This window comes from Poecilia mexicana, unplaced genomic scaffold (genome assembly GCF_051168715.1).
Source record: "Poecilia mexicana isolate PSO_F unplaced genomic scaffold, ASM5116871v1 scaffold_9, whole genome shotgun sequence".
In the NCBI taxonomy this organism is placed as follows: domain Eukaryota; kingdom Metazoa; phylum Chordata; class Actinopteri; order Cyprinodontiformes; family Poeciliidae; genus Poecilia; species Poecilia mexicana.
This window is the reverse complement of record NW_028263378.1, coordinates 19042357-19062692: the sequence shown is the minus strand read 5'-3', so window position 1 is coordinate 19062692 and position 20336 is coordinate 19042357. Positions and strand designations below refer to the sequence as shown.

The window sequence follows — 20336 nt, the reverse complement described above, 5'->3', positions numbered from 1 at the left end:
TTTGGGACCTCCAGCTTAAACTGGCTAAATTAAATTTTGATCATTTTCTCTGGTTAACAGGTAGTCATTAAGGTGAACTCGTCTTTCCATTTTAGAAACCGAATCAAAAACTCTTAGGAGGCTACTGCCCTCAGTTCATATGGTACAACGAAAGCACACACGAGGATGATAAGTGTGGTTTTGAAGAGAAAAAGGAGCATAGAATATATTAGAGGTGGGACAAAGCCTCTTTTGTCATAATGCCTCTCTTAGCAGCTTCTCTGGCTGTGATGCAGAGTTCAGGCCAAGGTCCCCGACTCCTCTTATTCCTTTTGCGTAAGCCCCTGGCTTCCTGCTCTACTGTGACAATAGGATAAGTGTTTGTCTTGAGACAAATTCTTCATAGGTGACTGACATTTCTGTGTTTGTGTGTGTGTGTGAGTTTGTTTTGTGTGTCTGTTTGGTTTATTAACCAGCAGTTTTCGGGTGCCTGTCTATCCACTCCTCCTCTCCCTTCACCTCCTCCTCCCCCAGGGAAGAAGGCAGGAGGCGGGAAGCAGAAGCGAAGCCATTGTGAAGGGGAAGCCACTGGCCTCTTCCTGTTATGAGAGGAAATGCATACAAATGTGCTTCCTGTGCATCCACCCCCACTTTTTCTCTCTCTCTCCTTGTCCCTCCTGTCTTTTTCTCACTCTTTTTGTGGTGCAGAATCAGAATATATCCCTCCTTTTCTTTGATTCTCTTAAGACTTCCTGGAAAAAGTGACCCGGTCAGTAAGGTAAAACAGGGCATTTTTCATCACTAAATATTATTAGATATGTTGGTCCATGTCTCTTCTGACAATATCTCTTAATAATTATAGATATAATAAAAAAATAATTGGAAAAAAAAAATAGCATAAGCGGGAGGTGACAGCAGGTAAAGGTAACATGGTTCAGTGATTACCAAGTCGTGTTTGTGTGTCTGTGTGTGTGAATGAATTTGCGTGGGCATGTGTGTTAAACTGCATATGTCGCAATCTCCCCTGGGAAGATGGCTGAGGAGGAGGATATGGGTGAACAAATAGATGTGTACTTCTTTAAGGTTGTGCTAAATAATCTCCACCGTATATTACTGATCAGTTTTGGAATGTGAGAGGATTTAGATATAAGAATACACTAAATAAGAGTATTTGATGTTTAGCCTACAACAATCTCTGATTAGTGCTTGTTGTACATACAAAAATACATATTTAAATATCCCACTAAAACCTTTCGTTTTATGAGCCATTAGCTCAAAACGTTTGCTCATGGGGATGTAAAAAGCTTTGATAACTTGTAATGTTTTGTGTACTATGTGACGACAAGCACCACACCCCAGTTGCCAGAGTGCTGTGAACAGAAACAATTATGTTTACACTCACACTTAAACCCGTCCATTTTCTCACCACCCAAAACACTGTCATGTCATCTGATGATAATAAAGTGTTGTGTCTAATAGTATTGATGAGCCGAGGAGGAAAAGGTTGTGACCACATACGGGTGGTTTCCATCTGGGAATGTCTTTTTTTTTTTTTTTTTTTTTAATTCTATCATCTTGGTTTATTATTATTTCTACCACTGAAAACGTGTCAAAAAACAGCAAATTTAAAGTGCACCTACGTCTGCATGTCTCTACCAGCTGCTGAAAAAAACAGGTCAGAGCAACAGCTTACAGCAGCTGCTTGGGGTACTGATGTGTTCTTGAAATTGCAAATAAAGGATTTCTCAGATAGCCATGGAAAACAAAAAGGTCACATGAGGCCACACATGTTGGAAAGTGTCCTCAAGCCATGACAGCAAAGATCAGAACAGAAAACCTCTGTTGATGAGATTCATCACAAATTAGCACATCCCACATTGAGTATTTAACCGACCACTTGTCATCTCGCCAACATTCATATACATGCCAAGTAGCTTTATTTTTAAATTGTGTAATCAGACCACCGTGCACCGTGTGTGTTTGCGGATATGGGTTTTTTTTTTGTTACATACGTGTGTTGGAGGTAGCAGGTTGTATGTGTCAGGTTGAGATATGTGGGTGTGGTGTGATATTTATGCGGCTGTTATTGTTTGGTCAGTTTAGGCTTTTCATTATCGCACTCATTCTCTTCGCGCGGCGCTGTTAAAGTCAGCGTACGTGTGAATTATGATATGTGGGAAAAGCATGCATGCAGTTCCGCATTCAAGATTCAAGACTCAAAACAATTTTGATTTGATTCTTTCCTTCTTTTAGCTGTAAAAATGGCATGATGATAAAGTCAGAGGTTTAAAATATGTTTCCCACAAAAGTTTTGTACTGATGAGAAAAGCCAGGTGGCATTTAAAAATTTGCTCTCTGCCTACAAGAAACAAAATGTCACTTTATACCTACACTTGTTTATGAAGCTAAGTTCGTCTGATTTGTAAACGTTAAACTTAATGAGATTTACAAGACATTTTAAACTATTTTTCATCAATTTAATGACTTTTGACACTTCAACAGATAACAAGGCACTGAAGTATAAGCAAATTAAATGAACCCAACTTAAACTGCAACAGGACACTGTACTAATTAAGCAAGTAAACTTTAAAAAAATGAAAAAAATGAAAAGAAAAAAACTGTCCAACAATCTAAAGTTAAAAATGATACTACCTGCATTAAGTTAGCTGCCTAGAGCTCAATAAAATTTGTTTTATCTCTTTCAATATTACCTTTTTTAATTATATTTTTCTTTTTTGCAATGTGCAAAGTAAAGACATTCTTTAATGTGAAAGTGTAAATGTAGTATATGAAGTTTAAGCATTCAGTCACAAAAAAAACAAACCTAACTTTAATGGAAATATTTTATTTCTTTAATGCTTCTAGAATATACCTATGTATTTTTTGTATTTTTGTAATACCTAATTAATGTTTGTATACCCACCAAAGGTTCTAAAAAAATCCCACTTTAATTAAAAACTAGCTTTAGCTTGACTCAACTGGGTACAAAATCTTTCAATAAAAATACATCTTTGAGGATGTTTGCCCAGGTAGATTTTTGCTGAGAAATTACAATAATCCTAGCTTTCTTCCTCTCGGTTTTGATATGCCATGTTGATCATTCATCACATAGCATGTTCTCTTTGCAGTTCAGTTTAATCATGTGCAAAAAAAAAAAGATAGAGGGATGTTCTGTTTAATATAAGTAGTTTGCCGTGAACTTTGTAAAGATTAATCACAAGATTTAAAGCAGCATCCCATAGCGCTATAGGTTGAATCTCAGCTAAACATGCTCCAAAATTAAAGTGAAGACTGTGTCTGGATTGCGCATGGACATGGATCCAGTTTCAGACTTGAAGAATCACTTGCGTAAATGTTGCTCAGATTACTTTTTAAACCTGCGTCTCCAGAATTATGTCGATGAATTAGTTGCCAGCCACAGAACGAGCATGTCGGTTTTGTTTTGAGACTAGGTCCTCATGGCCTTTCGGATTGTGCGACATGCCAACTTTTGAAGCTTTATGGCGCCAGTAGAGTAAGTGACAGAGTGAACAGTTGATAATGGAGCTGTGATAGCAGATAGTCGTGTCCTACATCTGCCCCTTGTATTAAAACACCAGAGGAAGACAACACTCTACATGCCATGTACCCCAACAGCCTGTTTTGACCTTATGTTCTGCAAGACTTGTCATCTTACTAACACGCTCATGCACAGTTTGCAGTGCAATTCAGTCCCTGCAAGGCTCCCAGGCCCCTCTGGGGGAGTTTAGGTTTCAGCTGTGGATGATACAAGTTATAGTGGATATGACAATTAATCACATTGTCTGAACTTGTGAGTTAATCTAAAGCCATGAGGATAAGGTTTGTGTTTTTCACATTTCTTTCTGACTGTAAATGTCAGCATGGTATTTAGAGCACAGGGGAGCATTTTCTCCTCCTGTCGTCACTGAATCAGGCGAGTTTTCCGAGGTACGTGACCTGATGCTGCTCACACAAGTTTGTCAGGAGCTGGAACGCTCTCCGAGTCTGCGGCTTCAACCTGTTGCCTGACAGCTTTCTCAGCATGATGCTTTGGCATCTCGGGGAGAACCTTAGAGGCAAAGGGGGGTCCAGAAATATCAGCATTATACCCACTCTTAATGGAAAGAGAGAGAGAGAGAGAAAGAAGGAGGGAAGGAAAGGAAAACAGGATGGAGCGAGAGGAAGATTTTGATATTGAGTTTCCGTTGTGCTTCTTGGGAGATATGATTTCAGGAAATTCAAAATTGTCAATATCTTTTCAAGCCTGTCTCATTTTACAGTTATAAAGACAAACTGTAAACGGCGGTGCCTTACAGATAAACTTCAGAAAGCCATTCATGGCGCATATTCACCACAAACAGAGACCTTTTCTTTAAAGGCTTGAAAGGGTCTTTATGCTCACAGTGATAGGCTCTTTATTGTATTCAGAGCATGTATTCATTCGCTGTATATTTTGTATTTTTTGGCCCACTTAAACGTCAGAAGAGAATAGACAAACACGCAGTTAATCAACAAACTCAGATGGTTAGTTACCAGCTGGGCACGGCTCTGGCAGCATTTTCCTCGCTGTAAAAAAGCTTTGTCAAGACAGATCTCCAGTGTAATTAATACACACACGGTCGCATAGGAAAATAAAAAAGAAATTCCAATAACAACAAGCAGTGTTGCTCAGGGAAGCTGGCAGTGGCATTTTTTTTTTCCTCTTCCCCGTACCACTAAAGAGCTTGCACACATGGTTTGGAAAAGAAAGCAGGTGCAGCTCACTGGAATTAACTCACTTTCACTGCTCTAGTTTTGATCCAAACAATAGGAGGAATAGAGGCTGTTCTATTTTCACAATGTGGCCACTTTGTATGCCTTTGTAGCAAAGGCTACTAATCTTAAGGGCTTACACAGACATACACAGATGTGGCTGCATACCCACATAAAGAGACAGAGACAGGAGGAGGGGGAGGTTGTGTTGCATGAGACAATCCTTGTTGTTTGTCTTGAGTAGATTACCACTTTTGCAGCATACGCAAACGTCTTTAAGCAGACAATAATTTTCTCAGTAGCAAGCTCATTCTATCCGTCTAGCTAGTTTTCTCATACAGCAACTTGCACAAGTGTTTGCCACTGAAGAGTTTAACATCATGTTTCAACCACACACTTCAATTTTCTTTATTAGAATTGTACCTGAAAGATGAATACAAGGCACTGTGAAGGGAAAAAAATATGTAGTTTTAAAACTTTTTACATATAAAAATATGTTTTACAAATGTTCTACAAACCGACAGAGTTATCAGGTGTATAAATCCAAGATATAAAAAAAACCAAAATCCTTCTTACTGGTCATGGTGACAGGTGGAGGCACTGCCTTACCTGACTGCATGTCCTTACCGTTATAAAATAAAATCTATTTAATGCAATGCTTCATCCATCATTCAAATAAAGAAAGTGAGACTTGAGAGTGACAAAAAAAGTCAATGTCAACAGAAGAACACAATTTGCCATAAGTCCTGTAGGTGAGGCAACATGTGAGAGTAGGTGCTCTGGTCAGAGAAGACCAAACTTCATCTTGAAAAATGCTTGGTGGAAAACCAACATTCTGATCTCTCTGTGTATGTAATTTGCAAAGGATGATTGAGTAATACAATTTAGTTTGTAAATTGGAGAAAGTTGGAGAAAGTTGCAGAAATCTATCCCGACACAACTGTAGCTGAAATTGTAATAGAACTCTTGCGAAATACATTTTCAGATTTGTATTTGTGAAAAGAAAAAAGAAAAGAAAAACTCTAGCTTCTGTTTCATTTTTCTTCCACTTTGCTTTGGTCTGTCACAAAAGAATTAAACATATGACAATGTGAAACAATGGAATTAATACTTTGGCCAGACATTTATAAAACTTAGTTCACTGTGATGCATCAATAACGCATTGAGTAAAATAGTTAGAAAAGCTTTTTTTTTTTTCTTTCTACCAGACGCTTAATTTGTTGGCAGTGGAAACTTTAACTCGCCATATGTTCCACAATAAACCTCTGTGATCTTTGATGTACAAGCAATAACTGATCCTCTTTACCGTTATCTGACTGAGACAGAGTATTTTCAGTTCCTCCTTTTTTTTTTTTCTTTTTTTCCTGGTATGGTGGATGGACTGTTACAGTCAGGGTATGTTGAACTCTCAGCAGACTTCACTTTGACTTTAGTGATGTTTCCCTTAGAGTGATAGTTTTTGAAGAAGAGATGTTCTAATGACATTTTTCAGGGTCACTTCCTTTTTACAGCAGGATTGGTACATAATCTGTGATTTTTTTTTCTATGTAAAAAAAAAAAAAGAAGCTCAATACATTTGATCGTTATTTTTTTCATTGCAAGATTTTTTTTATTTTTTCTGTCTGCATTTCTTTAAGTCTTTGCATCTTCTCGGCTTTCTTTTAATCTTGCTAATTTTGTTTTCCCTCTTCTCTCTCACCCAGGTGACATTTACAAAGCGAAAGTTTGGCCTGATGAAGAAGGCATATGAGCTGAGCGTGCTGTGTGACTGCGAGATTGCCCTGATCATCTTCAACAGCACTAACAAGCTGTTCCAGTATGCCAGCACAGACATGGACAAGGTCCTCCTTAAATACACTGAGTACAACGAGCCCCACGAGAGCAGAACCAACTCTGATATTGTGGAGGTATGTTACAAGAAAAACACATACACACACACACGCGCGCACACGTAAACACATTCCCTGACATGCAAGCTCACGCAAACGCACAAGCAGACAGATGGTAACTGCGCTTGTGACTCATTCAGCAACCCTTACTTCTCTCTTTTAGACTTCACACCTAACAGAGTGCAAGAAATAATTGCTCCCATAGCTTGTTGGTCTTCCCCAAGGGGCTCGGTAGCAATATCAATCATGTTTTTTTTTTTTCAGAAAAGGCACTTTAAGCTCTGCAATATGTCATTAATTTCAAGAAAATATTTTTCTTTAAATGGCCTCCTCTTACTGTTTAAGCTTCCCTGCAAACAAGAGGTTGTCTGTTATTGATCTGGACTTCTCAGCCTGTCCCCTGTGGTGTATAATCACTGCACCCTGCCCTTGGTGTCTTGTCAGCATTGATGTGCCTCTAAGAGGAGGATGTTGATCTGACTTCCTCTGGACACTTGTCACCAAAGTGGCTCAAAGCAACGTTAAACAGAGCTGTTGGCCCAGGCACCACAACGCAGGTGGATCAAGCAGGAAATTACATTGTCAGGCTCCTGAAGCTTTAAGCTCCCAACGTGAACCTGTTATGCAACAACTGCTTCTGGAGCGCCATCAGACCTGGTGGGCAAAAGACCTGAATGAATACACACAGAGTTCATCTCCTTCTGCCCTTTGCCCTGTCTGCTAATTTGCCCTTGCAGTGTCTTGATCTAATGGAGTAGGCATATAAAGTCATGTAAAGTAAGTTCTTTTTCTTATGAACGTCTCCTATACAAGGCAGTCCTTAAAGCGATAATGACTAATGATTTTTATTTATTTTTTTATGTAAGCACATCTAGATTCTGTTAGTTTCAAAATATCCTTTTCAATGCAAAGTTAAAGACAGTTATACACACGGACAATTTTGTTCTATTTATTTATTTATTTTTTGTTATTCAAGCTAAATTTTGACTTTTGTTAAATTAATTTTATGAATCCCGATTTTTCCCTTGTGGTGGAGGAATTTTGGAAGCTGTGTGGCTGTTTTTAATTAATAATATATAGCAGCATAATGCTATGTTCATAATTCATGTGCAGCACATGCATACTTATCTAAATCTGTTTTTTTTTTTTTTTTTTAAGACAAGCACTTAAAAAACACAGAACACATCAGAGGGAACATAGATATTCGTGATTTGTAATGAATGAATATCACACATGGTCCAGTGCCTCAATCCAGATGGCTATGTGATCAAAAAGCATGGGACATATTTTTCTTCCCATATAGCTGCTGCTAGGCTTATTGCCCAGTTAGTAAGTGACAGACTAGTTGTTTGCTGTTACAGATAGCACTCCAGCTACAAAAATTAATCAGCTTACATATGTGTACAAAAGTACTTTGGCACTGAAGATTTTTGTCTTATGCTAATACCATTCTTCGTGTGATCAGGCGTTGTCATGTTTAAAGTCTAAAACCAGCATAAACAAACATGTCGCAATACACTGAAACTTCAAAAACGGTTACTGATTTCAGTAGTGCATTGTTTCATAGCCATTTCCATTTGGTAGAGTCAAATGTGAAGAGTGTTGATGCAGTTCCTACATTAAGCACTCAACATATGACTAACCTCAATGATGAAAACAAAGGGAATGAACGCGGTGCATTATCATGGACTGTACTGAAAAGCATGACAATTTATTTGCTTTTGCAGGACATGCTTTATTACCTGCCTATAATTCATGCTAGCAAGCTCTTTTGAAATTTTAATCTGCTTAGGGCCTTATGGATTCTATAAATCACACTAATCAATTTAGGATATACTTTTAAAAAGCTAGAGTCCATTTGAGCAGCAGTGTTTTTAATGCACCCAGCTCTTCGCTGCCGGTGTAGTCGGTGTATAAAGCTGCCCCTGCTGAACCCATGAACAGAGCTGTCACATGTTTCAGCAAGTGCCTGTGACGAGAGTTCTTTGTAGCTCTTTCCTCAACTGTGTCTCCATTAGGGAGCACAGGATGGCTAACGTGTAAACAGCCGTGTCAGGGGAAAGACGCTAAAGAGCCTAGTGGGGGAGAGCGCTACGGAGCACTACCTACAATTTGATCCCCAGAGGACTGTGTGCTTTTTGAGCAACTCACTGCGGGAGAAATCGATCTGAAGAGGCCTCCAGCCTGAGCTGCGGTGAGCTAAAGGGATTGGCCACAGGGCAGACACTAGCACGTTTATTGTGGTTAGGAGGAAGGCGGGGGTTGGGGGTGGGGGGGGGTGTCTGAGCAAGGGTCAAGATTTTTCCCTGGAAGCTGTTTGTGATGCTGTTTAGCAACGTCACAGATGTGGGAACGTGGGAGGCTTGTTGAGTTTGCAGGGAGGAAAGAGCAAAGCAGACTTCCTGTTGAGATGAATGGACGATGAGGAGGAGTTCAAGAACAAACTGGAAAGCTGGATTCAGAGCTGTAGATTAACTAACGTTCCCTCATAAGAATGTGTGTCATTTCTTACGTGGAACTGCACAAGCTCTTGTCTTCAGCAGCATGCTGAACTGCATGCATCATTCTCCCTGTATTACTGCTGTGCCTGAAGTTGTAGTGGGAGGAGAGGCAGAGGTAGGGGAACGGAGCTCACAGTGTGGGCGGCTGGCATAGAGACCTGCTACATTAGCAATAAAGCTCTATGTAATTAGCATGTCTTTGGTTGATAATTAGCGTTGTTGAGAGAGTGGCACTAAGAACGTTGCACTGCCTCTCTAGCAACAGCATGTTTACAAGAGGCTCGAGGGCTGATCTCTCTTCCTCCTTTTATTCTTTTTCTTTTGAGTTCAGTTTTCTATTGACCATACATCTTCTCTAGGTGTGTTTTTTATTACTTTATTCTAAGGGTCAGCACACACACACACACATATATATATATATATATATATATATATATATATATATATATATATATATATATATATATATATATATGTTTGAAACCAATGGCGGGTTTAGAATGGAAGAAAAAAAAGAAACAGGACAAACTGTCTTGCTGACTCTTTTTGAAAACATTTTCACCTTGAAGAACACTTCTATAGCTGCATGTGGAAGCAACAACTAACTAACCATAGAACAGTTGTGAGTTTTAAAATTGGACATATTGCTCACCACACAGGTTATATTTTTGATGGGAGTGTCTTTCATATTTAAACAGACAAAAAAAGTACATATTACAATGATATTATGATACGCTGTTTGCAAACTCAGTAAAAAAAATGCATGTGTTAGTTTTCTCAAAGCTTAAAGGGGCATTATTGTTTATGTTCTAGCCACAGGGCAATTTTATCGCACAATCAAGTAAGTATGTTACTTTCAGATGTCATAAAAAAGGTTGTATATATATCAAACTTAACTTAAAAGAAATTTGACACCTTGAAATTGACCTGTCTCTTTAAGAAGCTCCTGTCCTTTCCAACACTCTTTTCCAATACCATTCCTAGGAATGGTTGCAAAGTAGAAACTACTGAGAAGTAGTTTGTATGATAAGCTCAGCAGTTGCACAGTTCCAAGAGGTGCTTGCTAATTGCTACTGACACTAGTCTGGAGGAGCAGAGTGGGGGAGGGGCGATCTTTAAGCCCCCCCCCCCCCCCCAGCTGGAAACTGCACCTATTTCTGTGGAAATAGGTGGCACTTTGTATGATCAAGTGCTTAGGCACCCCAAAATAGATGTCATGGGAAATTCAAGGATTTCTCAAGCATAAATTAAAGAATCAAAACAATACCTAAGGCATGTTTTTGGTGAGAGAATAACATTATAACATGATGCAAAACTCAAAAATATTGATTTTACATAAAACCCTCCCTTTAGAATATGGTTGTTTGGAGAAAGAGGGGCGCACCTTGGGTGCAACTCTGGCATTGCTGATTCTCCTTGGAAATTGGAAAGCAGGTCACAAAAAAAAAAAAAACAGTTTGAAAGGTTTTGCTGCAATTTTAAACAAACTGAGATCTATATTTTAATAACTCTGTTTGCTTACATTTTTTCACCATGATATTCTAACTCCCTGATACTCCTCTCGTGACGGTACTAAACTTTGCAATGCACAGCTATCACACCTTGGCTAAACAAGAGGGGAGGCCTTCTTAATTAACGATAAGTGTTCAAAGAGACATCTGAGCTCATCTCGGCTCTCACAGCTTGATAAAAGCAAACACAGACACTGATCCATCATCTCTGGATGTCGGCGGAGGGTTCAAGTGTGTCCTGCTGGCAGGTCCACGCCTCACTCTGAGTCTGGCTGCAGATAAAACAGATATACACATAGATAGATTTCCCATACTCACTGTTCGCCAGACTGGCTTCCTGGACATGTGAAGAGCATTAGAGCTGTACTTGGAAAAGATGAGGTAAAAATGCCATTTCTCTTTTTTTTTAGTCTTATGTAATTCACACTTAAGAACAATCACTCTTCCCATCGTTGTTGGTGATTTATTTTTCTGGGGTAGAAGAGGATGTTTGGGAGTAATTGCCATAGCACATTGAAAGAGTCCTTTCTGTTTCCTCTACTGATGATAGCTGCCATAGCCCAAACCAAAGCAGAGTTGGCTGGTTCATGCTGAGATTGAAAGACCCCCAAATCCAACAACTCTGATGGGCTTTGCCAAATCCCTGCACCACAATGTGCTTGTCCTTCCTACTGCTGAAACAAAGAATGCAGGTTTGTGACGCAACTGAAGGGTTAGTTCCTGTTGTGGTAAATGGGGCCATGTGTCCTCTATGCTGCGAAAACAACCTCAATGGATGTAATGCTGGTATCAGTTGTATTCAGCTGTACAGTGTGAGCCATTGTCCTCTTAGTGTGTTGGAGATCGTGCATTTGACTGCATGTCTGCTACATGGATACCTTGCGCTGGGTGCTGTGGTGACCTCCAGCAGAACCTGCACACTCCTGTCATTGCTGAAGTATCACATGGAGCAGCACATGGAGCTTGGAACTTAGGCGACCTGCCTGCCAGAGGAGGGCCACTGGCCAATCCCATTCCCAGCAGATTAACCTAATCTGAAAGTTCAGATCACCCTGTAATCTTAAACAGCAGCAGCAGCACGAATTTGACTCCTGCACCCTAACCTCAGCTTTTTTCCCCCCACATTTCTTCTGCCTACATTTTCTCTCAGAAGGAACTACTGAATGAGGGATGGAAACGGAAAGGGACAGAGGGATAGATGAGTGCTAGAAGAGAAGGAGGGAGGGAGGGAAAGAGGGATGGAGGGAGAAAGGCTGGTAATTATTTCCAAAGGTCATTCTGTTAATGACTACCTGCTTGGCTAATGAGATTCAGCAAAGCTCCCTCACCATGTTTCACCCTGCGTATGTTTCACCCGTGTACCAAGACGTGTGAGAAGCACAGGTGTGATTTCATCCCAGTGACAGTCCACCGGAGAAGGGGGAAGAGTGTGAGGAAGGGGGCGGTGCTGTGGGGGAGTGCAAATGAAGAAACATAAAGAGAAAGCCCATCAAGCCAGGTATTTCTAGGAGACAGCGCATCTACACCAGCTCAGTTCGCTTTGCAACAGGCGGTGGTTTTTTAACGCTTTCAAAATAGCACAAAGTCTCATTTGGATCGACTTGGTAACCTCAAAAATGTCTTTTTTGTTAATTCTGTCCCCTTTTCTCTATTTTCTCATAAAATTCCTGCAAGTCAACACGACATGTGATCTCCTCATCTGAGCTGCCAGTGTGCTCGTGTTCTGCCGCACTCTTGTGAAAATATTTTCCAGCGTGTATGCTATTCTGTGTGCTTATTTAGTTTCTAAACAGCGTGGAGAACATTAGCCTTGGGGAGTTTTCTGTGTTGATCGGCTTCACTGAATGGCTGCTTCTCATGGCTCTCAAAGACTGTATAATTACTTGGACTTGAATGTAATTTATCCTCCATTACTTTTACATGTGTCAGCATCCAAGAGAAACAGCGGGGGTCGTATCATATCTTCAGTCCTTTTCAGTTGTCCACTGTAATTTTGTGTGCAGCCATTCTGCGGTTTCAGAATAGGGCACATGTGGCGTAAAATGGGGTGGAGGTGAGGGGTGGGGTTGTCCCAGCATTCACAGTGCCTCAGTGTTTACTAGCAATCGACAACACGGCTTGTTTTTGCTGGTGAGACGAGGATTAAGAGCTGAAGCTGCTTTGACGGACTAAGTAAATTAACCTTGTGGCATTGGCAAGCTAAGAGTATCGCAGTTCGCTAAAACAAAGATTTGGACGGCAGATTTTGCACATGGCATCACAGAGTGATTAAAAGAAGGGGGTAGATAGTCACTAACTGCTGTATCAGGTTGAATGCATTGTCATTACAATTCTAAACACACTGCAACTAAGAAAATAGCTCTTCAACTTTTGTTTACAAATTAAAATTTGATGTGTGTTGTGGATTTGCAGTCAGCCATCCTGAGTCAGTAGTTTGTTAAACCACCTTTCGCTTTAAGTATGTGCACATTTTCTGAGGTAAACCAGTGCCATGCACATCTGAAGAGCAACATTTTCCATTCACTTTTGCAAAATAACTCAGAGTTAATAAGGTTGAATGGAGAGCATCTGTAAACATAACATTTCAAGTTCTGCCACAGGTTCGCTATTGGTGGGGGGAGTTAAAGTTGTTCCATATTTCATTTTTCAAATGAGAAATTGAACAACACCTGGAATAATGCACTACACTCTACCCTTTCTTGAAGTTTCTGCAAACAGAAGTGTTTGTGGTTGGAACATGACAAAATGTGATGAAGTTCAAGGTGTACAAATACTTTTTCAAGACTCTCTAAGGTACTGACATTTATCCAAGTCACCCCAAAGCTAAAATACACCACAAACTAAACGTTATGAGATTTCACTTTTAAGAACACAATGTGCAGGTATTGAGTTGTACAACCCTCTCTGTTCCAGCTCATTTCAACTTTTAAATTAGATCCTTTAAATGCAGATGTGTTTGCTCCCCTATATGTGTGCTTCACGGTCACAGAACTGACAACGCAAATTGATATGACCACAAAACTTACCACCCCCAGAACAGCGCCATCTCATTTGAAGCGTTCTCCTTCTAATAAACGTTAAAAAAGTGGAAGCAGCCTAAAAATAGAATGTGATGAAGCTAAATATAGCTGTCTGTGTTTTGTCAGGAAGGGATAGAAGAATAGAACTTGGGTTGCTTTCATTCTCTCCCTCTCTCTCTCTGTCGCTCTCTCTCTTTCTTTCTCTTTAATTGCCCCCTCCCTGTGTTTTAGGCTGGGTAGGTTGGGGGTGTTTAGGCAGAGGAGTGAGTAAGCAAATTGTGAGGGTATTCATACAGCCCTCTGTCTCAGCGCCTTTCTCCCTCTCACTCCCCCCTTCACTTTTCAAAGATCAACAGAGAAGATTTGCCCCTCGGCGACCGCATCCAGAAGGCCGTTGGTGTGAGACCTTGTGGTGCCTTGAAACATTTGATCCCCTGAATAAATAAGTCTATTATTTGTCTCCAATGTTGCCCTCTCTCTCTCTTTCTCCTTCTCTCTCTCTCTCTCCCTCTCGTGGTCTCTCTCTCCCATACTTCACCAAACAGACTGTCCCTGACTAGTTATTTTCCAAAGTCTTCTTGTTACAGAGAAGATTCATTTGTAGAATGTTATTTCATCTTTGTCAGTACGTTCAAGCATTCGTTAAGATAAAAAGTGACAAAAACGGAGGCGTTGGCGTCAGACGTTTACTGAGTTCCTGTTTTATTGCCTGTATGCCTTCAGAAAAGTTAAACAAGATGTTAGATAATATATAAGACATACAGCCTCAGCACTTTTTTCCACATCAGATGCCCGCTGACCAGAAAAGCAGAACCTCAGTCAAGAAATTATACCACTTGGATCTCTGTGAGAGGTGTTTTTTAGGGTCAATACCAAAGCGGAAGTCTGAGGTACTCACACAACAACAAAAAGGAGGTTTTAAAAATAGACTGTTTGAAATGTGCCAATATGTGGTCCCTGTGGTGAGGCAGCAGCGCAAAAGGCAGGCCACTTCTGAGGCCACGCTGCCAAAAAGGCAAGGCTTTTCCACTGCACAGCCTAAAACAATTCACGCCAGTCATTAAGATGAAATGATGCCCTGTGCTTTGAAACTATTTATGGAAAATCTTTTTAGAATAATGAAGATCTATTTTTAAAGATGGCATTCCCTGCCCTGCCTGGAGTACCCTCCCACCCCTCCCCCTTTTTTCCTCCCCTCTTGAGTGTGGAAACTCAAGGTCACGGTATAGAGGTCAGCAGGCCGGTCATTGTTACTCGAGGCCCCCCTCCAGCTCCCTTTTCCTGCTATGTTGCCACGCGATAAGAGACGGAGAGACAAAAGACGCTAAGTGAAGATTAGTGATGCTGGAGGGAACCACAAAGTAGGAACAAAGAGCGGCTCGAACGTGACTCTTCATCCGAAGTCAGCTGGAGTTACTTGGCTACACTGTCACTACATATCACTTTTGAGTCTGTCATTTAGAGCTGTATTGATATGATTGTATCACATCTGGAGTAGCATCTCTGACTTAAACTCCTCATATCCCATTACTACCTATACAAAGTGTGTAAATCTACACTTGGGAGGAAAACACACAGTTTTAGCCTTGGCCCATCGATTTTCTGCTTCTCATCAGAAGCTCATATAGATTCATTCTCATTTGAATAGAGAAGTATTTTACAGCTGGAGTGTAGATGGGGATGAAAGATGGCCAGGCTAAGGGTGAACACACAAGTGCCCTCTTTATGCAGTTCCACTGAGCTGGCATTGTGTGTCATAATGTCTATCTGGCTAATTATACAGTGTAGTGACAAGTCTGAATGACCACTTTGTTCCTGAGGCCGGGATGCTGCTGCAGCAAACAGTGTTGGATTCTGACATGTGCTAAGTGTGTGTGTCTTCCATATGGGAAACACTGCACCATCTGGTATTCTGCTGTGTACTGGCTAGCTAAAACTGTGTGTGTCTGTGTGTTTGAGTGTGCTCATCTTAGTAGCAGTTTTAGCATAGACATAGTTTGAGGAAATGTGAATAACCTTCCACTTCTCCCACCTCTACAAACATTTTATTTATTACTTTCTTCACTCCATTTTTAGGACAGTCTAAGAGTCCTCTCTACAGACAGAAAGAACATACACTCAGTTGTTAATTACTAGAAATATCAAAAATTTGCTCAAGCATGAGGAAACTCAGAAAATAGCCTTAGATTTCTGATTAAAATACAGCAAGACACAATAAATAGGAACTTCAAAGGCACAGAATCTCTCAAAAGTAGATAAACCAATAGTGGCCTTAACCAGTGACTACTGGGTGCACTGATGAATAATAAAAATAAAACACACACACCCACACACAGGGACACACTGTGATTAGGGGTCCCACTTCTCAGACTGGTAACCTACTAAATCAGCTATCTAGCCCGAAATCGCTCATGCAGATACACACACCATGCCGCCGCCATCCATGGGCATGCCCCTCGACATGGTCCTGGCATGTTCAAACTACGCTTCATGAAACTGTGGCCCTCTTCCCTTTGGTCTGCCATCTGCTTCCAATAAACTAAGCCAGCCTGATTCCTCTGATGTTCCCTTTGCTTTGAAAAGCGCAGAACCGAAAGAGTGAGCCAGAGAGAGAAAGAGTGTGAGACAGCGAGAGAGAGAGACACAAAAAAATAGAGCAAGTAAGAATAAGACCAAACAAGCCCAAAATGAAATAGAAATATAGGGAATAAAAGCACATCTCAAACATATTATTACTTCTTCCCTGCTGACGGTAAGGCCACCCTGATTGTGCTTATGGTACGCCGGTGCTGGAAGCTCTTAATCCACAGTTTTTCCACTTCAGACTCACCTCCATTGCATTTGTAATGGGAAGAGACAGTGTTTCTTTTACTTGCCTCAACCTTACAAACATTAAACCACATTACACCTTACCAGCATGCCCTTACTCAATGAAGTTTGTCAGATGGTTAAATAAAGCATGGTCCGTGTGGTCTTTCAAAACTTTTCCCTTGATTTTAATCAAAATTTAATCTTGAGTTTATAATATATTTCAGCTGAACTTTACTGTACGCTCCCTATGTTTTTTTTGTTGTAAAGAAAATAAGTATAAATTATTTTTTTTACCCTGAAGCTCTTCATTACCTTTTTGTTACTGCTTGAATTTCACTGTTTCAAAAGAGAGTAAGTTGTTAACTGACTAGCAATTTGACATAAACAACGTGACTACATTGTTCATGTTATTTAAATACCTCTAGGTCATCACACATTTGCTAAAGAATTAATTACTGTATTTCTCAAAACAACAGCTTCCCAACTCAACCTTAATAATGATGAATTTCAGTCATTGGTTGTTGGCTAATTGGACCACAACCAACTACAGACAGAGCCATTCTTGTCTTTCCTACATCTGTTCTGTGAAAATTTGCCCAGGTTTAATGGTTTTAAATTGAACCTGCCATTAAAACTTTCAATAACTCCATTACATGGGTAATTAGTTCTTATCCTCTGTCTTGGTTTCTTTTCAAAAGTGTCTCCAGGAACTATCGTACCATTTACCACATGTGAAAAGAGTTTCTATCAATGGGTTGTTTTTTCTAACATGTTTTTGCACTGGTAATGTCAGTCAATGGGTTGAGGACATTGAAAAACATTCACTGGCCTGGCTGTCACCAATAGCCATAAACACAATATTGAGCATGTCAGACCCTTCAGCCACTGCCAAGATAACTGCAGAGGGGAAATGGTCAGTACTGGAGCTCTTTCCAAACAGCCCATCAACTAGCCAGAGTAGATCAGAAATAAAGACGTACCCATTGAGCCATCAGTGTTTTGACTCTGTTCGAGATATGGTTGAAGTGCAGAAAATATGAGGAGCAGGACAGCGAAGGCGAGACCAAGACAGACTGAGGAGCAGACTGAGACTGAGACATGGGGGCAGAAAGACGGATAGGGGGACAGAGAGGGTGAGCAGGGTGGCAGACTGCCGAGCAGACGGATCCTGGTATGGCGGGAGCTCTGGGCAGGCGTCATCTGTCCCTAGCAGACCCCCTGGGGCCACTCAGAATTCACACCCAAATACCCTACGCTGTTTTGCTTGAGAGCGACTCTAAGTTGGCACCCACAACCCAAACTATGAAATTTAGCTCCTTTTCCTGTTATTAAAACATTACAGAACTCAAAGCACATGACGTTGCGAATATGTGTGTTTACTGAACAAGAATGCTTCTGATTCTTTCTAGCTCTGGTCACCTCACTCAGTTTTCTCAGTGCTGTCCGATGGTTCCTCTTCTACCATCACAGTCTAGGCCAGCTTGGCTGAAGGTGCAAAGCTACGGGATACCACTGAGACGCTGCGTCTCAAGTATGTAGGACACCTTGTCTATGCTGTGCCTGCTTCACACAAGCCCTGTGAGTGGAGTCATAAGGGAGCGTCATGAAGAAGGAGTTTAATTAGGAGCAAGCCTCCAAAGGGGCCATAGAGAAAGACACTGAGCGAAGCAAGAGGAAACAGCTTTTCTGCCATTTTTTTAACCATACCACCCTCATTTCCAGTCCCCTATCTTGCACATTTACTGGACTTTGTCCATATAATACACAGCAATGTGCATGATCAGTGTATTCTTAGACACATTCTGTGGTTTTTGTTTGGTGTCTGAAGTCATCATCCTCTCCTACTCACTTCTTACTCACCTACTTCTCATTTCACACTTTGGTCAAATTTGGTCTTATCGTTCTGTCCTTTTGAGAACGTAGCAGAGAAGGTGTGAAAAGAGGGCAGATAGGAGGAATACTTAGTGACACAAATGTATTTGGAAAACAATAAGTTCAACATGTTGCCTCTCTCATTGGTTCACTTCTTGACTTTGGTTTACTGGATAGCCAATAAGAGAGCTTTCTTTTGGTTGGAAGTTTCCAGTTTTCAAGCGTTTAATGACCGGGGGGAAAAAAAAAATCTGATGTGTCATTATTTAACCAGTCAATCCTAACAGAGGCAAAGCAAAACATCCAGTTGATAGTGACTTCCTTAACTATTGTAATTATAAGAATACTTTCTTTATATTGCTGTAGCAGCAATTGGAACTATTGCTGCATTTCTGTTTGGAATAAAAATGAAGTGGGTAAATTATTTGATACTACGCAACTATAGTATCATAAAATTGTTATCACTTGTAAAATCTAATACTGGCCCAACATTCCCCAAGGACTCCATTTTAGTGAGAGGTTGTCCGACCTTACACTTATACCTAATAAGTTATTTTTCTTTGTTGCCTTGTAAAATTAATAAGCATCTCCTACCCCCTAGCAAGAATTGATGTTTCCTTAAAATAAAAATAAATAAATAAAAAACATATCAACAAGTTATAAAACAACATTAAGAAGCATAGGGTGGCAAAAGTAGACTACAAGAGTGAGGGGTCCATTTATGGCTACAGATGATCCTATTGGTTGCTGGGCTGATTGTCAGTCTTTGGCAACAGATGTGATGTCACTGAACAGGTGGGCATAACTGGGGTAGGTGACATAGCATCCTTGAACCCGACCCTAAATATGTCGAGTCCTGCTGGAGAGCTAAGCCTAGGCCACATGCTTCATAGTCACTCCTGTCCTGACTGCCTGCACTTCATCGACGCCCAGCGCAACCATTGCCCAACCCCCTGCAGGACAGCCAGCTCAGTTACCCCATATGGGTGACACTTTTGGCCCAGCCTTTGCTCTCGTCCTCCCGCATAGCTACACTGCTGTTTCTCCGAGAATGGAATTGAATCCCTAGTGCTCTCCTCGCTGGTGGCAGTAGGTGGAAATCTGTGCTGGTGGGAAGAAAAGTTACTGGTTCTTGCGTGTGTTCTCGTGTGAACCAAGGAAAGGCCGGCGGTTCAGCTCTTGTCAGCATGATGTGATGCATCGCCAAGATCATGGAGGAAGCTCGGCAGGAGAAATCGAAACTTTTTTACATCTGACGCCTTTTCTTATAAACAAGAATGCAGCGTGCTGAACCTCTTTCACCCCTTTGTTCTTTCCGCGTAGAGTGCTCTAATAGAGCAAGAGGGCCTGATTCACTGCAGGTTTTCTGTAACGCCTCAGCTGATTTGTTTGGTGCGATTTCCTGAAGACTGTCAAAAGATATGAGAGACGCTTTTAAATTCAGAATTCCAGATTTCCACTCTAGGGGCCGAGGGAGGATTCGGAGAGCCAGCAAATGTTGACACACTTACAGTAGATGCCTCAGCCACGAGACGCTTCAAGAATCAAACAGTTATCTCTCACACACACACACACACACAAAAGCGGCCCTCTAAGTTCACTAAAACCACACTCTAAACAGGCCTTTGTTGTGCTGACATAAGAGATAACTGGATTGTTATTTGTTTTCTAAGCAGGCAGATCGCTCCTGTCATTTCTGCAGCTGCTTGTGATGGAGTTGCTCGCACTTGTATCGCTTCTGTGAGTGAGAACTGGCGGAGAGAAACAAATGAGAGGAAGAAGTTCACAGGGATTAACTTATCTTAGCATCCATCTCCTTTCCTCTCTCCTGCTTTCTTTCTTTCTGTCTTTCTTTCTTTTTTTTTGTGCTTGGCTCGAACACCTACTCTCACACACCCACACGTGCACACGCAAACACAGATTCATTCCCCTTCTTTCCCCTCCCACATACATACACACACTTGATCAGCATCAAATACAGGGTGTGCTAAAGTAAATTTA

The 20336-nt window shown here is 40.9% G+C and overlaps 1 protein-coding gene across 8 annotated transcripts in view; it reads left to right on the top strand.

Annotated features, from left to right (window-relative positions):
- Positions 1-20336, top strand: part of mef2cb (myocyte enhancer factor 2cb) — an 84560-nt gene that overhangs the window by 44759 nt on the left and 19465 nt on the right. For all 8 annotated transcript variants that reach the window (XM_088008940.1, XM_088008939.1, XM_088008942.1 and 5 more), the window contains one exon: positions 6435-6638. In XM_088008940.1, the coding sequence (XP_087865066.1) occupies positions 6435-6638 (204 nt within the window). The remainder of the gene's footprint in view (positions 1-6434; positions 6639-20336) is intronic.